This window comes from Rhinolophus sinicus, chromosome 15 (assembly GCF_057876585.1).
Source record: "Rhinolophus sinicus isolate RSI-liver-muscle chromosome 15, RSI-T2T, whole genome shotgun sequence".
NCBI classification, from domain to species: Eukaryota; Metazoa; Chordata; class Mammalia; order Chiroptera; family Rhinolophidae; genus Rhinolophus; species Rhinolophus sinicus.
Genome location: NC_142515.1, coordinates 64,676,205 through 64,689,752, shown reverse-complemented (window position 1 = coordinate 64,689,752; position 13,548 = coordinate 64,676,205). Strand labels below are relative to the sequence as shown.

At 38.0% G+C, this 13,548-nt stretch overlaps 1 protein-coding gene across 8 annotated transcripts in view; it reads left to right on the top strand.

Moving 5' to 3' along the window:
* The first annotated feature begins 44 nt into the window (after nucleotides 1-44).
* PARG (poly(ADP-ribose) glycohydrolase) overlaps nucleotides 45-13,548 on the top strand; it is a 142,381-nt gene continuing 128,877 nt past the window's right edge. Inside the window, exons 1-4 of one of the 8 annotated variants that reach the window (XM_074337270.2) lie at nucleotides 45-180; nucleotides 5,860-5,926; nucleotides 6,691-7,677; nucleotides 8,573-8,760. In XM_074337270.2, the coding sequence (XP_074193371.1) occupies nucleotides 135-180; nucleotides 5,860-5,926; nucleotides 6,691-7,677; nucleotides 8,573-8,760 (1,288 nt within the window). In that variant the 5' untranslated portion in view covers nucleotides 45-134. Of the gene's footprint in view, nucleotides 181-240; nucleotides 458-974; nucleotides 1,170-2,160; nucleotides 2,181-5,859; nucleotides 5,927-6,690; nucleotides 7,678-8,572; nucleotides 8,761-13,548 lie in introns of those variants that run through there. The other 7 variants (XM_074337268.2, XM_074337269.2, XM_088792127.1 and 4 more) reach the window with 7 other exon arrangements.

Sequence of the window (13,548 nt, the reverse complement as noted above, 5' to 3'; positions counted from 1 at the left end):
AAACCAGAATCGGAACGGCGCTTCGTGAGGCAGGCGGGGTACCTGTGGAAGAGGGAAGGCAGGCGACTCGCTAGGGCCTGGCTCGGGAGGGCGGCGGAGCGGCAACTGCAGAAGCAGGGAGCGGCAGAGAGGGGATGGTGCCTGGAGGCGCCGAGAAGGAAGTGCAGTCCGTCCCTCAGGGTTAGTGAATGAGGCTCTCCGCCTGGGCCGGCCCGGGGACTGTGCGCTGCGGGTCCCAGCATGAGTGCGGGCCCCGGCTGTGAGCCCTGCACCAAGCGACCTCGCTGGGGCGCGTCTGCAACTTCTCCGCCGGCCGCCTCGGACGCCAGGAGCTCCCCCCGCAGGCAAAGGCGCGTCCTCGATCCCAAGGACGCTCCGGTGCAGTTCAGGGTCCCACCTTCGTCAGGCTGCGTCCCGGGGCGGGCGGGACCGCACCGAGGCAGCACCACCTCGCTTGGTACGTGGGGAAATAAAGACCTTTGTCCTTCACCTCGGCCCAAACCTCTTGCTCTCTGAGGACCCAGGGACTCCAAGTCGCCCCTTTTGGTCTAATGTGCACCACTCTGAAGTCCCCTTGCTGAGCTACCAAGGTCATTCGTGGAGGAATGGGACCACATTTTCCCCGTTGCGATTGGTTGGATGAGAAACCCTGATGAGCAGTCACTCACAGGGTGGAGAATGGCAGGTGCCTGTTTGTTTCCCTCGGGTTTGACTGAGAAATTGCCTTAGTCGTTAAGGAGGTCTAATTGTGTATGTGCAGCTGCAGTTTCTAGATCGAAAGAAAGCTACAAAGAAAGTCACAACTTCCCTCAGTTCGGATTCTAGGTCCCTGGGTGCAGAGCTCTTAGTCTTCGCTGGCGTTGTACTTGACTTTGGTGTACAGTGTTGAACAAGAGTAACTTGGCCTCTGTCTTCAGGAGAGGTAGACAGTTACAGAAGTCGAGATAATGAAAGGTAATGAATGTTTTGATAGATGAGGGACAGGGCGTTATCGTAGGAGTCAGGACGACCTATTCCAGTCTGGAATCAAAGATCATCTCCCAGAAGATGTGGTGCTTATTCTGAGGACTGAAGAATGATGAGGAGTTAGCTAGATAAAGAGGACATGAGTATTCCCACAGTGCATCAGATACCACAACGGAGAGCAGTGAGAAATCGGACTCAGAGAGGTAGGCAAAGATCAGATCACACTGGGACGTGTAGGCAATGCTAAGGATTTTGAACTTCATCTCTAAGGGCAAGCAGAAGCCATTACAGTGTTTTCAGTAAGGGAGTGTCTTGATCACACACACACACACATATATTTCCTTTTGGGGGGTAAAGGTCCCTGTGGCGGATGTGTGAAAATGAAAACTCGATTGAAAGTGAGCAGAAGTGCAGGCCCAAGACTGATTAAGGAGTTAGTCTAGGTGGGAGATAAAGATGGGTTATAGTAGGCTGTGGGCAGTAGGGAAGGGGAGAAGTGGTTGGATTCAGGAGAGAATGGGGTATGTGAGTTTGAGCATCACAAATATATCTGTGCTGCAAATATAGATATGGGAGTTCTTGGCATAAACGTAATTGATATTATAGAAGTAGATTAGGTCATATAAAGCATGTAGAGAAAATAAAGGTGACCTAGGACAGAAACTTTAGGAGCACTACTATTGAAGTATAGACTAAAGAGAAGCCAGAAAAGTAGGAGGAAAGCCTGGCTTTTGTTGTGTCATGCAGAGAAGAGACTATTTCAAAAAGGATGCATTCGTCAGCAGTATATGGCTAGGAGAGGTCAGTCAGGCAGTCCTCTGGTGAACGATGTACACTTAGTTCTCTCAGGATTTAGAGGCAGTGGGAAGCAGACCTAAACCAAGTATTGAAGGATAAGCAGGGTTTGCTGTATAAGTCAAAGAGAACATTATACAGGCAGAGAGAACATCATGTGCAAAAGGTGGTAGGACTGGAGCACAGAATGCCATTAAATGAGGCAGGGAAGGCTGGCAGGAGCTTATGGACAAATGAGTGTCATATCAAGGCGTTTGAACTTTATTCTGTGGTTAATGGAGAGCCAGCCACTAAAAAGCTTTTAAGAATGGAGATACTGTTTGGTCAATATTTTAGAAAAGATGGCTTAGGCAGTGGCCTTTGGACTTTTCTGACTACAACCCACAGTTTAAATTTCATCTGGTACACAGATATACCTGGTAAATATGCCATATTTATAACATGTTTCATGAAATAATACCCTTACTGTATGTGATGCATTCTTATATTGTGAATTATTTCATTAAAAATTTTGGTCATTTGTATTCTGTGAAAAACTGGGTTAGAGAAAGTCAAGACTGTAGACAAGGAGACCAGCTGCAAGAAACAAGTGCAGTTCCAGTAAGAGATGTACCTGTTCTTTTAACGTTGGTGTTAGTTTGAAGATAGAGTGGAAGGGATGGGTTTAACATTTTAGGTTGTAGATTTCAGAGGACTTGGTGAAGGAGCGTGGAGAGGAGGGGGCACTCCAGGACTTGTGACAGGCTAAGCTGTGGTGCATTGACTTCATTTACACATAAAAGGAGGAGTTAGTTGCAGGTGGGAGCAGTGAATCTTCAATGGTTGTATCCTCTGGTTTTCTGCAGAAAGATTTTCTGTGAAAGAGGAACCAAATTAATACTTGGGCTGTACGTCATGTTTGTAAATGTTTTCAGTATACCTGGCACAGGACACCAATTAACAAAATGTTTGAGGTCTAAATTTGTATAAAAAACTATTGTTTCAAATTCTGGATTTTTTTTAGGAACTTGGTATTTAAAATGTTTATATATATGTATTTATTCTAGAAGAAGTAGGTGAAATAGGAAAGTGGATATTTATTCAGTATCTTTACATTTTGTTATTTATCTTCCTGGGCTTATTTCTTATATTTATTAAAATCTGCAAATCTGCACATAGGCAAAACTCAGCATTCTATTCACATTCTGATGGGGAATGGTTTCTCCAGTTGTGTTGCTACTGTAGCTCCCCTTTTCTGCCTGTTACAACTACTTAGAGTTTCTCTACTCACTCCAGAGATGGTTCGAGTATAGGTCAGTGGTTGGTGAATGGGGTCTGGAGCTGGCTTGTCCCCTATCCCGTCATTCTTTCAGCCTCAGTGCTGTCAAAAACATCTTCAGATCTCTTTATTCATCTCAAAATCTCCTTCACTGTCCATGCTCTTTGGTCTCACTACGTCCTTCCTCCCATATTTTATCTTGCTGCTGCTAGAGGAAAGAGACTTTTTGTGGAGTGGGGTGTTCCTTTGAAATGCAGGTAAATTTTACTGGTTTTGTGCCTTTTGCCTGCATCTGTAGTGTCTAATTGAATGATTTGCTCATTGAAATAAGCTGGTTACTGAGTGATGTTACTGATTAAATTATGTGTAAATGGTGTGAAGTCAGAATAAAGTTGGAGAACTGATCTCAGTGAAAAAAGATTGGGTGAAAGTGTTGGAAGAGAATACATTTGTTGAGTTTCTGCTCTGTGAGACCAGATACTTAATGTTTTCTCTTATTGATCTACATAAGCCTTGAAAGTATGGATTATTAACCTCATTTTATAGGTGAGAAAATAGAGGCTCAAAGATCTCAATCTATCTTATTTGATTCCAGGTCTGGTACCTTTTTCATCACCTATTGCCTTCCTTTTTGTTTACTGTCATTATATTTAGTTAAAGAAAGAAATTCCCAGGAAACCTGAGAAGCATCATTGTATGCTTACTTCAGGAATAAGAGGGGTAAAACTGAAACAATCCTGTGATGTGTTGTGAAAGAAACTTTGGAAGCCAGAAGTAGTGGTATTGGAAAGAGAAGTAGTAGGCAGACGTTTCTCTGGAGACCTCAGAAGGACAAAGGAATGTTTTGTTAGTAGGAAATATTGGTTCCTCACCTGTTGCTTCTCCTTCTTCATCCTGTTCTCAGGCTTTGGGAATGATAGTGGGAAGCCTGAAGCTAGAGGGGGAATAGGCTCAGTGTCAGAGCTGCAGGAGAGAGCGCTCCTTCAGCTAAAGTGGAACACTTCATAGTTTTTTATGAAGGGATGTTGTATGTAGTCTTTAGGTTCTGTAGACTTGTCATCATAATGTTATGTTTCGTGTGTGTTACGTGGAACCTGGCCATTGCATACCGTTTAATCCTCACAGTTGTGGAAAAGGGTGTTTTAAATTCTACAGACTCAAAAAATGACTTTTTTTGCTCATTGCTGGTTTGTAATTAGAGGATTTTCTATACTTGCCTGTGTTTGATATAATGAAATTAAGTAGAGAAGAAGAAACTATAGAAAAAAATCTCAGAGTCAGCGATTCATCCTCTTACTTCCTTCTGACTGAAACTAATTTTTTCGCTGAAGCCTGATTTGCTGTAGAAGTACTAACTTAATAAAATCGCTGGAGTAGTGGTGTGTAACAAGAAATACCAGATATATATCACCACTTCTTCACCACAATCTCAAAGATAACTTCTCTGCGAGAAACTATTTCAAAAATGCTAAACAAGGATTTTTACTAGTTGGGATGTTAGTATATTGTGGAAAGTACAAATTATGTGGTGCTCAATTACAGTGATAAATAAGCTGTTGATTCCCATATGTTTGGGACAGCATCTGTTTTGCTCATGTTACTGTATATGAGGGGACACAGGTAGAAGAGAATGAGTCTATGACATAAGGTGCCTGGATCCTTACATTGCAATTTAGATGGTAATTGAGAATGTTTAAGGTTATGTGTGTGTTTTATACTAAAATATATACATTTATTACACATGCAGTGCATTGATTTTGAAAGCATGCTTATTTCTAATGCTCATGTAAATTGTGGCTGGCATTTATTTGTGTTGCATTTCCCTCTACAGATCCATCAATTCTACTTTTGCTGCTGGCTGCTGGTCATTTCTATCTAGTTACCTCTTTGGCATCTCAAATTTAGTATGTTCAGAATTGACTTAATCATATTTCCCCCCAAATCCAGTTCTCTTATCTTCCACCTTTCTAATTAATGCTGTTACCATGTTTGAAGTCTCAAGCTAAAACTTAGCGTCACCTTTAACTTTTCCTATGATTGTGAAGTCATTGTGATGACTCTCACTTCTCAACTTTTACTCTATTCTCACAAGGATTAGTTTTGGTCTTTGGTCAATAGTTCTCCAATCTAGTTGATCATCAAAATCCGTCTTTAAAAAATACAAATTCTAGCTTTTCCTGCACCTCCATCATCACATATATGGATTCTGATTCAGTAGGTCTGAATGTGGCCCTGGGATCCATTTATTACCAGCCTCCTGATGATTCAGATGGTTTGGGAACCACTGACCTAGACCAATAACTTCCTTGTTGGTTTCTACCAATGGGCTGTTTCTTCTTGCCCCTTCAGATTTGACCTCCAGGCTACTTGTATCATGCCTGACTGGGAGCTTCCTAGATTTGAATTCTGGAATTACAGCTCTGAGTGTGACTTTTGACAGTTTTTTTGAAATCCCAGGAGAGAGACTATTAATTTGCATGTTTACAGATAAGGACTCTGAGACACACAGAAATGACCCCTCACAACATCACATAGGGATACAGAGGGAGAGCCAGGATTTAAATCCAAGTGGTCTCATTCCAGAGCCTATATTCTCACCCATTAGGCCATATCAACTCTTTCAGAAGCCAGTTACTCTCTATTCTATTGCAAATGTATTTATATTTATGTTCTTGTATTATCTCCCATTTCTTGAGTGTGGAAGGAGTGATTAATTTTTGTTTAACCCACAGAACTTAGCATATTGCCTTACATGTATTTATACTGCTATAGGTGTTTTCTCTTTGAAGGCATGTATGCATATACGTTAATGTTTTGGGTTTTTTTTTTTCTTTTTACAGTTTTCAAACAAAAGTCTATTACCAGTTGGATGGACACTAAAGGAATCAAGACAGCTGAATCGGAAAGGTATAGAAACATGTCTATATAGAGAAATGAATAATATGATATATGGATATTTTATCTTGCTTCATGCTATTTCCTCTCCTTTTTGCTTTCCCACTTTTCTTTATCTACATTTATTCATTCTTCCAGTTTATAAATAATAACTTTTTAGAGTCTCCTATATGCCAGGGACTGTCCTATATACTTGAGATACAGAGATGAAGGAGGAATAGTCTCTGTCTTTAAGATATTTATAGTGTAGTGGTGGTGACAGATACAAAAACACAGGATTACAGTAAGTCCTCACTTAACATTATTGATAGGTTTTTCATCGTTAAGTGAAATGACACATAATGAAACCAGTTTTACTATAGGCTAATTGGTATAAACAAGAATTAAGTTCCAACTGCACTTTACCAACACTATAACAAAATGACATTGAATGAAACAATGTTATTTGAGGACCTGCTGTATTACTTAGTATGATAACTGCGTAAAAATAAGGTACAGTGGTGGTTAGCATACAGAACAAATAATCCACTTTACCTTTGCTGGAAAGACTGCACAGGAAGTGAGTAAGTTTAACACTTCACTCTGGCAGGTACTTGCTAGGCACATAGTTAAGGCAAGGGCATTATACGTGTATGTGCAAAGTCATTGAGTCATGCTACGTGCTTTAGTATCACAAGTAGTTTAATTATTGCTGCGACATTGTGGGAGTGGGTTGGGTAAGTGGTTTTTATATCATAAATTCTGTTGTATCATTAGTTCTTTCTATTTTCTTGTAGTTTGCCTAGTAAAGAAAACAACAATACAAGAGTAGAATCCATGATGAGTTCTGTACAAAAAGATAACTTTTATCAACATAACATGGAAAAATTAGAAAATGTTTCTCACCTAAGTATTGATACATCACCAGTTGAAAAAAGTATACAGTATTTGAACCAGCATCAGACTGCAGCTATGTGTAAGTGGCAAAATGAAGGGAAACATACAGAGCAGCTTTTGGAAAGTGAACCTCCAGCAGTAACTCTGGTACCAGAACAGTTCAGTAATGCTAACATTGATCAGTCACCCCAAAATGATGATCACAGTGACACAGATAGTGAGGAAAGTAGAGACAATCAACAATTTTTTATACCTGTAAAGCTTGCAAATGCAAAGCAGACTACAGAAGATGAACAGGCCAGAGAAGCCAGAAGCCACCAGAAGTGCAGCAAGTCTTGTCATCTTGTGGAAGACTGTGCAGGTTGTCAGCAGGAGGAGATAGATGTGGTACCAGAGAGTCCCTTGTCAGACGTTGGCTCTGAGGATGTCAGTACTGGACTGAAAAATGCCAACAAGTTGAGTAGTCAGGAAAGTAGTCTAGGAAATTCTCCTCCATTTGGGAAAGAAAGTGAGCCTGAGTCACCGATGGATGTAGATAATTCCAAAAATAGTTGTCAGGACTCAGAAGCAGATGAAGAGACAAGTCCAGGTTTTGATGAACAAGAAGATAGCAGTTCCTCCCAAACAGCAAATAAACCTTCAAGGTTCCAAGCAAGGGAAGCCGACCCCGAATCAAGGAAATGGTGCTCTGCTAAGGGAGGTGAAATTCGATTGCATTTCCAGTTTGAAGGAGGAGAGAGTCATGCTGGAATAAATGATTTAAACGCCAAACTGCCTGGAAGTACTTCTAGCCTGAATGTAGAATGCAGAAATTCCAAGCAACAGGGGAAAAAGGATTCTAAAATCACAGATCATTTCATGAGAATGCCAAAAGCAGAGGAAAAAAGGTAGTTTTTGGCCTCAGGAGTATCTCCAATAGTGTAATGTGTTTTATAATTTTGTAAGGGGGGTTTGGCAAATTTATGTTTTACACCGAAGCAAAGAAACAGTAGGGTTTCTTGATAACTATTTATGCTAAATTTAAACCTAGACTCAGAGTTTTAAATTCCAAAAAGGTCAGAAACAGAAAACCAATAAATATTGTTAGTAAGATTTTTAGTTTCATGAACTTCCTTCTGAAATTTATGTGAATTATCAGAACATAAAAATATTTGATTGGTAGTAGCTACTGTTTTTTAGCCATTTTCCTAGGCCATTGTATACTGCATTTTCTCTAATGCTCTGACGGGCAGGCAGGTGGTATTGTACTCACTTCACAAATGAGAAAACTGAAATTTGGGTTAGAGAATTCACTGAAATTTGTTATTGGTGGGTGGTAATGCTGGGATTTAAATCCCAGTCTGTCTAATTACAAAACATATATATATATAAAAATTACATTTTTGCAATTATCTCATATGGAATCTTAAAGCCCACTCTGTAATTTCTGTGATTTTTTTTTTCTAGTAAGCGTGTCATAATAAGTTCACGTCATTGAAAATTACTGCCTAGAGTCCTGAGAAGTAGCTGATACTATGAACTATGACTCATTTGTCAATCTCGTATTGATTTATGTGTGTTTGGAAATTTCTTCCACAGACTATTGAAAATAAGCTCTTGAAACTCTTGGGTTTTACTATACGCTTTATAAGATTTTTTTGTTTGTTTTTGGTAATTACCAAGGAGGGAGAACAAACTTGGCACATTTAAAAAAATAACGTTCTGGGTAAGTTTTGTACTGTGTATTTAAATGAATTTAAACAGTAAGTAGTTTGTGACTGAATACTTTTGTTTTGACCTTAGAAAAGAACAATGTGAAATCAAGAATCAAAGAACAGACCGGAAGATCCCTAAATACATTCCGCCTCACCTTTCTCCAGATAAGAAATGGCTTGGAACTCCTATTGAGGAGATGAGAAGAATGCCTGGCTGTGGGATCCAGCTGCCTCTCTTGAGACCTTCTGCCAGTCACACAGTAACTATTCGGGTAGGTATTACCTCTCACCTATAAAGAGAGAAGATTAAGTCTTGATTTCTTGTGATACTATTGTTAATGTGAAAAACAGACCAAGGCCTAAAAAATGCTTCTTTTTCTGCATGTAAGAGGTGTGATCAACAAATATGGTGAATGTTTAAATTGAAAAAAAATTATTACAGTAAAAGACACATTGCCATTAATCCCCCTCAAAATACTTCTCCTTGCTTTGAACACACTTAGCCCATTGTTCTTGCCACTTTCTGAAGCAGTTCTGGAAGTTCTCTTTCGTGAGTGTCTTCAGTTGCGCTGTCGTGGCTGCCTCGATGACCTGAATCATTTTGACTTTGGGGCAGAACCAGAAGTTGCCCGGTGTTAGACCTAGTAAATAAGGTGGATGAGGACACACTGTAATGTTTTTATTTGATAGAAATTGCTGTATACCAGAAGCGATGTGTGGCATGGAGAGTTGTCATGGTAGAGGATGAAGTAAAGATACTCATGAAAGAGAACTGCTTCAGAAAGTGGCAAGAACGATGGGACAGGTGTGTTCAACACGAGGGGGAGTATTTTGAGGGGGATTAATGGCAATACGTCTTTTACTGTAATACATTTTTAAAATTTAAACATTCACCGTGTCTTTTGATCACACCTCATATAAGGTATTGAGACATCTACAGAATGTATAAATATGATGGGTTACTTAATACTATATTTAACAAATCTGTAACATGAATCATTGTCCGCTGATGAAGAAACTGGATTTTTCTATAATTTTAAGAAAATTCATTAGATTCTCTTTTTAAAAGTATTTAATTGACAGTATTCACACTACATGTTGAGTATTGGGTTAGTCTCTAAAATTCAAAGTTGTATGTTTTCAGTATCCTCAAATCATTCTCCAGTTTTGCCTTCTTTTCTAAGCTTTAGATTCTTCTAGATATTTCCATCACTGTTCCATAGGTATCTCAAATTCAACATGTCTAAAACCAACCTCATTTTAAAAATTATAGTTAAATAAACATAATATAAAATTTGCCATTTTGACCATTATAAAAAATGTATGTTTCAGTGGCATTAAGTACATTCATAATGTTATGCAAGCATTGCCACTATCCATTTTCAGAAATTTTCCATTATCCCACACAGAAACTCAGTACCTCCTAAACAATAACTTCCCATTCCTGGCAAGCTCCTGGTAACCTCTTTTATTCTTCCTGTGGGTTTTTTTTTAAACTACAGTTTTATTGAGGTATGTAAAAGTTACCCGTTTTAAGTGCTCAACTCAATTCAATAATATTTAGTGAATTTACTCAGTTAGATAACTATTACCATAATCCAATTTTAGCAGATTTACATCACACATTGGATAGTTTTTTGTTTTTTTTATTGGGGAACAGTGTGTTTCCCCAGGGCTTATCAGTTCCACGTCATTGTCCTTCAATTTAGTTGTGGAGGGCGCAGCTCAGCTCCAAGTCCAGTTGCCGTTTTCAATCTTAGTTGCAGGGGGCGCAGCCCATCGTCCCATGTGGTAATTGAACTAGCAACCTTTTTGTTGAGATCTCGTGCTCTAACCAACTGAACCATCCGGCCGCCCTGGATAGTTTTAAATAGTCATCTCATTGGTTAGTCACACTTACTAGATTTTACAGGGACTACTTTAAAAAATCCCTTTTATGGTACAACTTAGTCTAGATGTGATTAAATATATTGAAGTACAGAATTCTTTAGCGTGGTTAGAGGTAGAAGTGATGTTTAGCAGGGTGGTGGGGTTTGAGCTGAACTCAAAAAGATGAGCAGAAATTTCTGAGGTGGAGTTAGTAAGGCAAGAGAGTTCCAGACATACATAACCTTTGTACGAAAAGGCTGTGTAGTTGAAAAATATGTTTTAGGAATGGAAAACAGTTGGTTTGCTAGAGCTTAGAATTTGGATGGGAAACGGTGGAAGAAAAGGCTTGAAATGTGGATTGGGTTCAAATCAGAGAGGGCTTCAGGAGCCAGGAACTGCACTTGACTGTAGGTTTTGGAAATCATTAAAATGTGTGCGCAGACAATAGTTGGGCTGCAGCAAGAGTAATCAGACCACTGTATGTAAAAAAAAAAAAAAGAAAAGAGAAAAAATTGAAGTGAGGATCACTTCAGTTTTACATTACCAGGGAAAGGTAATGTAAGAGCTCAGATAAGCAATGAAAAGTAAGGAGACAGTAATTATTAAATTGTGCTGCGTGGAAGTGGTTCAGAGGTTCTTTTGAAAGTTGACCCAAGTTTCTTTTCTAAATTATAATTTTAACCTGTAATACAAGAACTAACAAACAATTTGAAATTGTGTTTGTTAGTTCAAATTTGAAATTTTGGAAATGCTTGATACCACATTTTAAACAGCAGATTTACCAAGAGAAGTCATTTTTGTGCAGACCATAGAATCAAGGTTCTCTTGCCACTGCTGTTTAACTGAAGAATTTCCTTAACATCAAAATAACAATTTAAAAAAATTACCATTTGCTACTATTTAGGTAAGTAGGATTTTCTTAATAATGTGTAAGAGATATAAATGTGAATTAAATAGTTACTTTAGCTGTCATCCCTAACTCCCAGTTTCAAATTTTGTACTTCTTAAAACAGTCATCTTCCTTTATTGATGTTAGAATAAGTAAAAATTATTGTAAAAATTTTATTTATAAAAACAGTTTTCATTTGATTTTAATGATTTCATGTCAGATTTCTTAAAGAAAAAACAATTCTATTTTAAAAAGTTTGAAAATCACTGAGATAGGATAATGGTGGAAATAAAAAGAAGAGAAAATAGATGGTTGCATTGTTTTGAGGTAAAATTGATAGGACATGGTGAATTCTTAAATAGTGGGTGATACAGGGAAAGGAGGTATTGCTAGTGTATGTAAAATTAAGACACCCACAAAGAAAAATTAAAGGATCCTATACAATCGTTACTTAATCTCTATAATTATTGTTTATTTATTTGTTAGATATCCAGTGACCTACGGATTTTAAAAATCTCTTTAAAATTCTTTATTTTATTACAAAAGTAATGCAGAGTCATTGTAAAAAAAAAAAGCAACTATTATGTAAAAGTATATAACTCAGAAAACCTGTCTCTTAGTCCTGTTGCCAAAGTTTTAATAATTTGGTGTATTTTCTTGTAGATTGTTTTTCCTGAATATGGTAATATATATGTGTAATTAATAGTTACTATTAGTAAGTTAACAGTCCTTAGTTATATTTCTAAGCTGCCAGGTATTAATAGTTACAGAATTTGAATAAAATAAAGCTGATATTTCACATTAGAAATGTAAGGCAATCTGAAATGCATGGACATGACATTCAGTGCTTGATTATCTATAAACATGTGGATGAACACACATAAACATATAAACATACACACATGCACGCACATAAATGCACACACATAACCACATGCCTGTACTCATGTTCAGACACACAAAGCGCGCACACACACACAAAGTATATTCTCATATGTGCAAGCTGGACTGGTACCTGTTTTATCACCTCAGATTATGTGGAACAACTTTACAAAATCACCTCTGGGCTCTCCATCTGGAGGAGAAAATATTTTCAGGGTAAATTGATGACTCAGCCACTTTTGACCATTCTTTTCCTCCTCGGAATATTCTCATCCTTTGGCTTCAATGACACCATGTAATCCTAGTTTTCTTCCTGCCTCCTTAGTCACTTTTTATGTTCCTTTAGCTCTTCTTCTCTGTGTGGCCATTCCTCAAGGCTTTCTCACACATCCACTTTTCTTCTCACTCTCTCTCTGGGTAGTTTCATCCACAGTTATGGTTTTAATAGTCACCTATATAGATGGCCTGCAATTTATTTCTCTTGAGTTGCAGACTTTTTATGAAGCTGCCTATTTGACAGTCTTTTTTTCCATAAGCTGTTTCCTTTTTGAGGAATAATCTTCCTTTCCCCCTTTTCCTGGTTAAGTTCTTTTTATCCTTTAGAGTTCAGCTCAATTGTCACTTCTCTATGCGCACAAGTTAAGCTAAAATTGTCTAGAATAGCTTCTCTTAACACCACGAACTTCTCATTCATAGCATATTACAGTTGAAATATTTATGTGATTATTTGATTATCTGCAATGAAGTACTGATTCCTGCTACAACATGGATGAACCTTGAAAACATTATGCTAAGTAAAGAGGCCAGATACAAAAGGCCATGTATTGTATTATTCCATTTATATGAAATGTCCAGAATAGGCAAAATGTAAAATTTTTATTTTTTAAAGTGTCTCCTTCCTCAAACATTGATTGAATGCTCATTATAAGTAGCAAATGTGAATATATACATATATGTGTATATTTACGTATATATACATATATACAATATACATATAAAACACATGCCAGGCTCTGTTATAAATATTCAGAATACAACATTAATATGGTTATTATTTTCAAGAAATTTAGAGTCTAGTGGGGGAAGGAAACACTAGTATGCTCTAGTATAATAATCTAATAAAAAATAGGAGGGAATAAACTACTGCCTTTAAAAGTTTCTGAAGACTTCTTAGAGAGAATGAAAATTGGGCTGAGCATTGAAGGTAAGAATAGATGTTTAACCAGATAGTGTTTGGGTAAGAGAAGAAGTTTCAAACTGGGAACATCATTTGGAATCAGTATAGGCAGAGGGGAGCCATTATAGGATCAGAAGCCTGGGAATACTTGAGAAAGATAACGTTATTTCCAAGTGACATAAGAGTTTAAGGGGGATGATGTTCTGGGAGCAGACGGAGTTAGGGAAAGGGAGGGATAGAAAGCTGT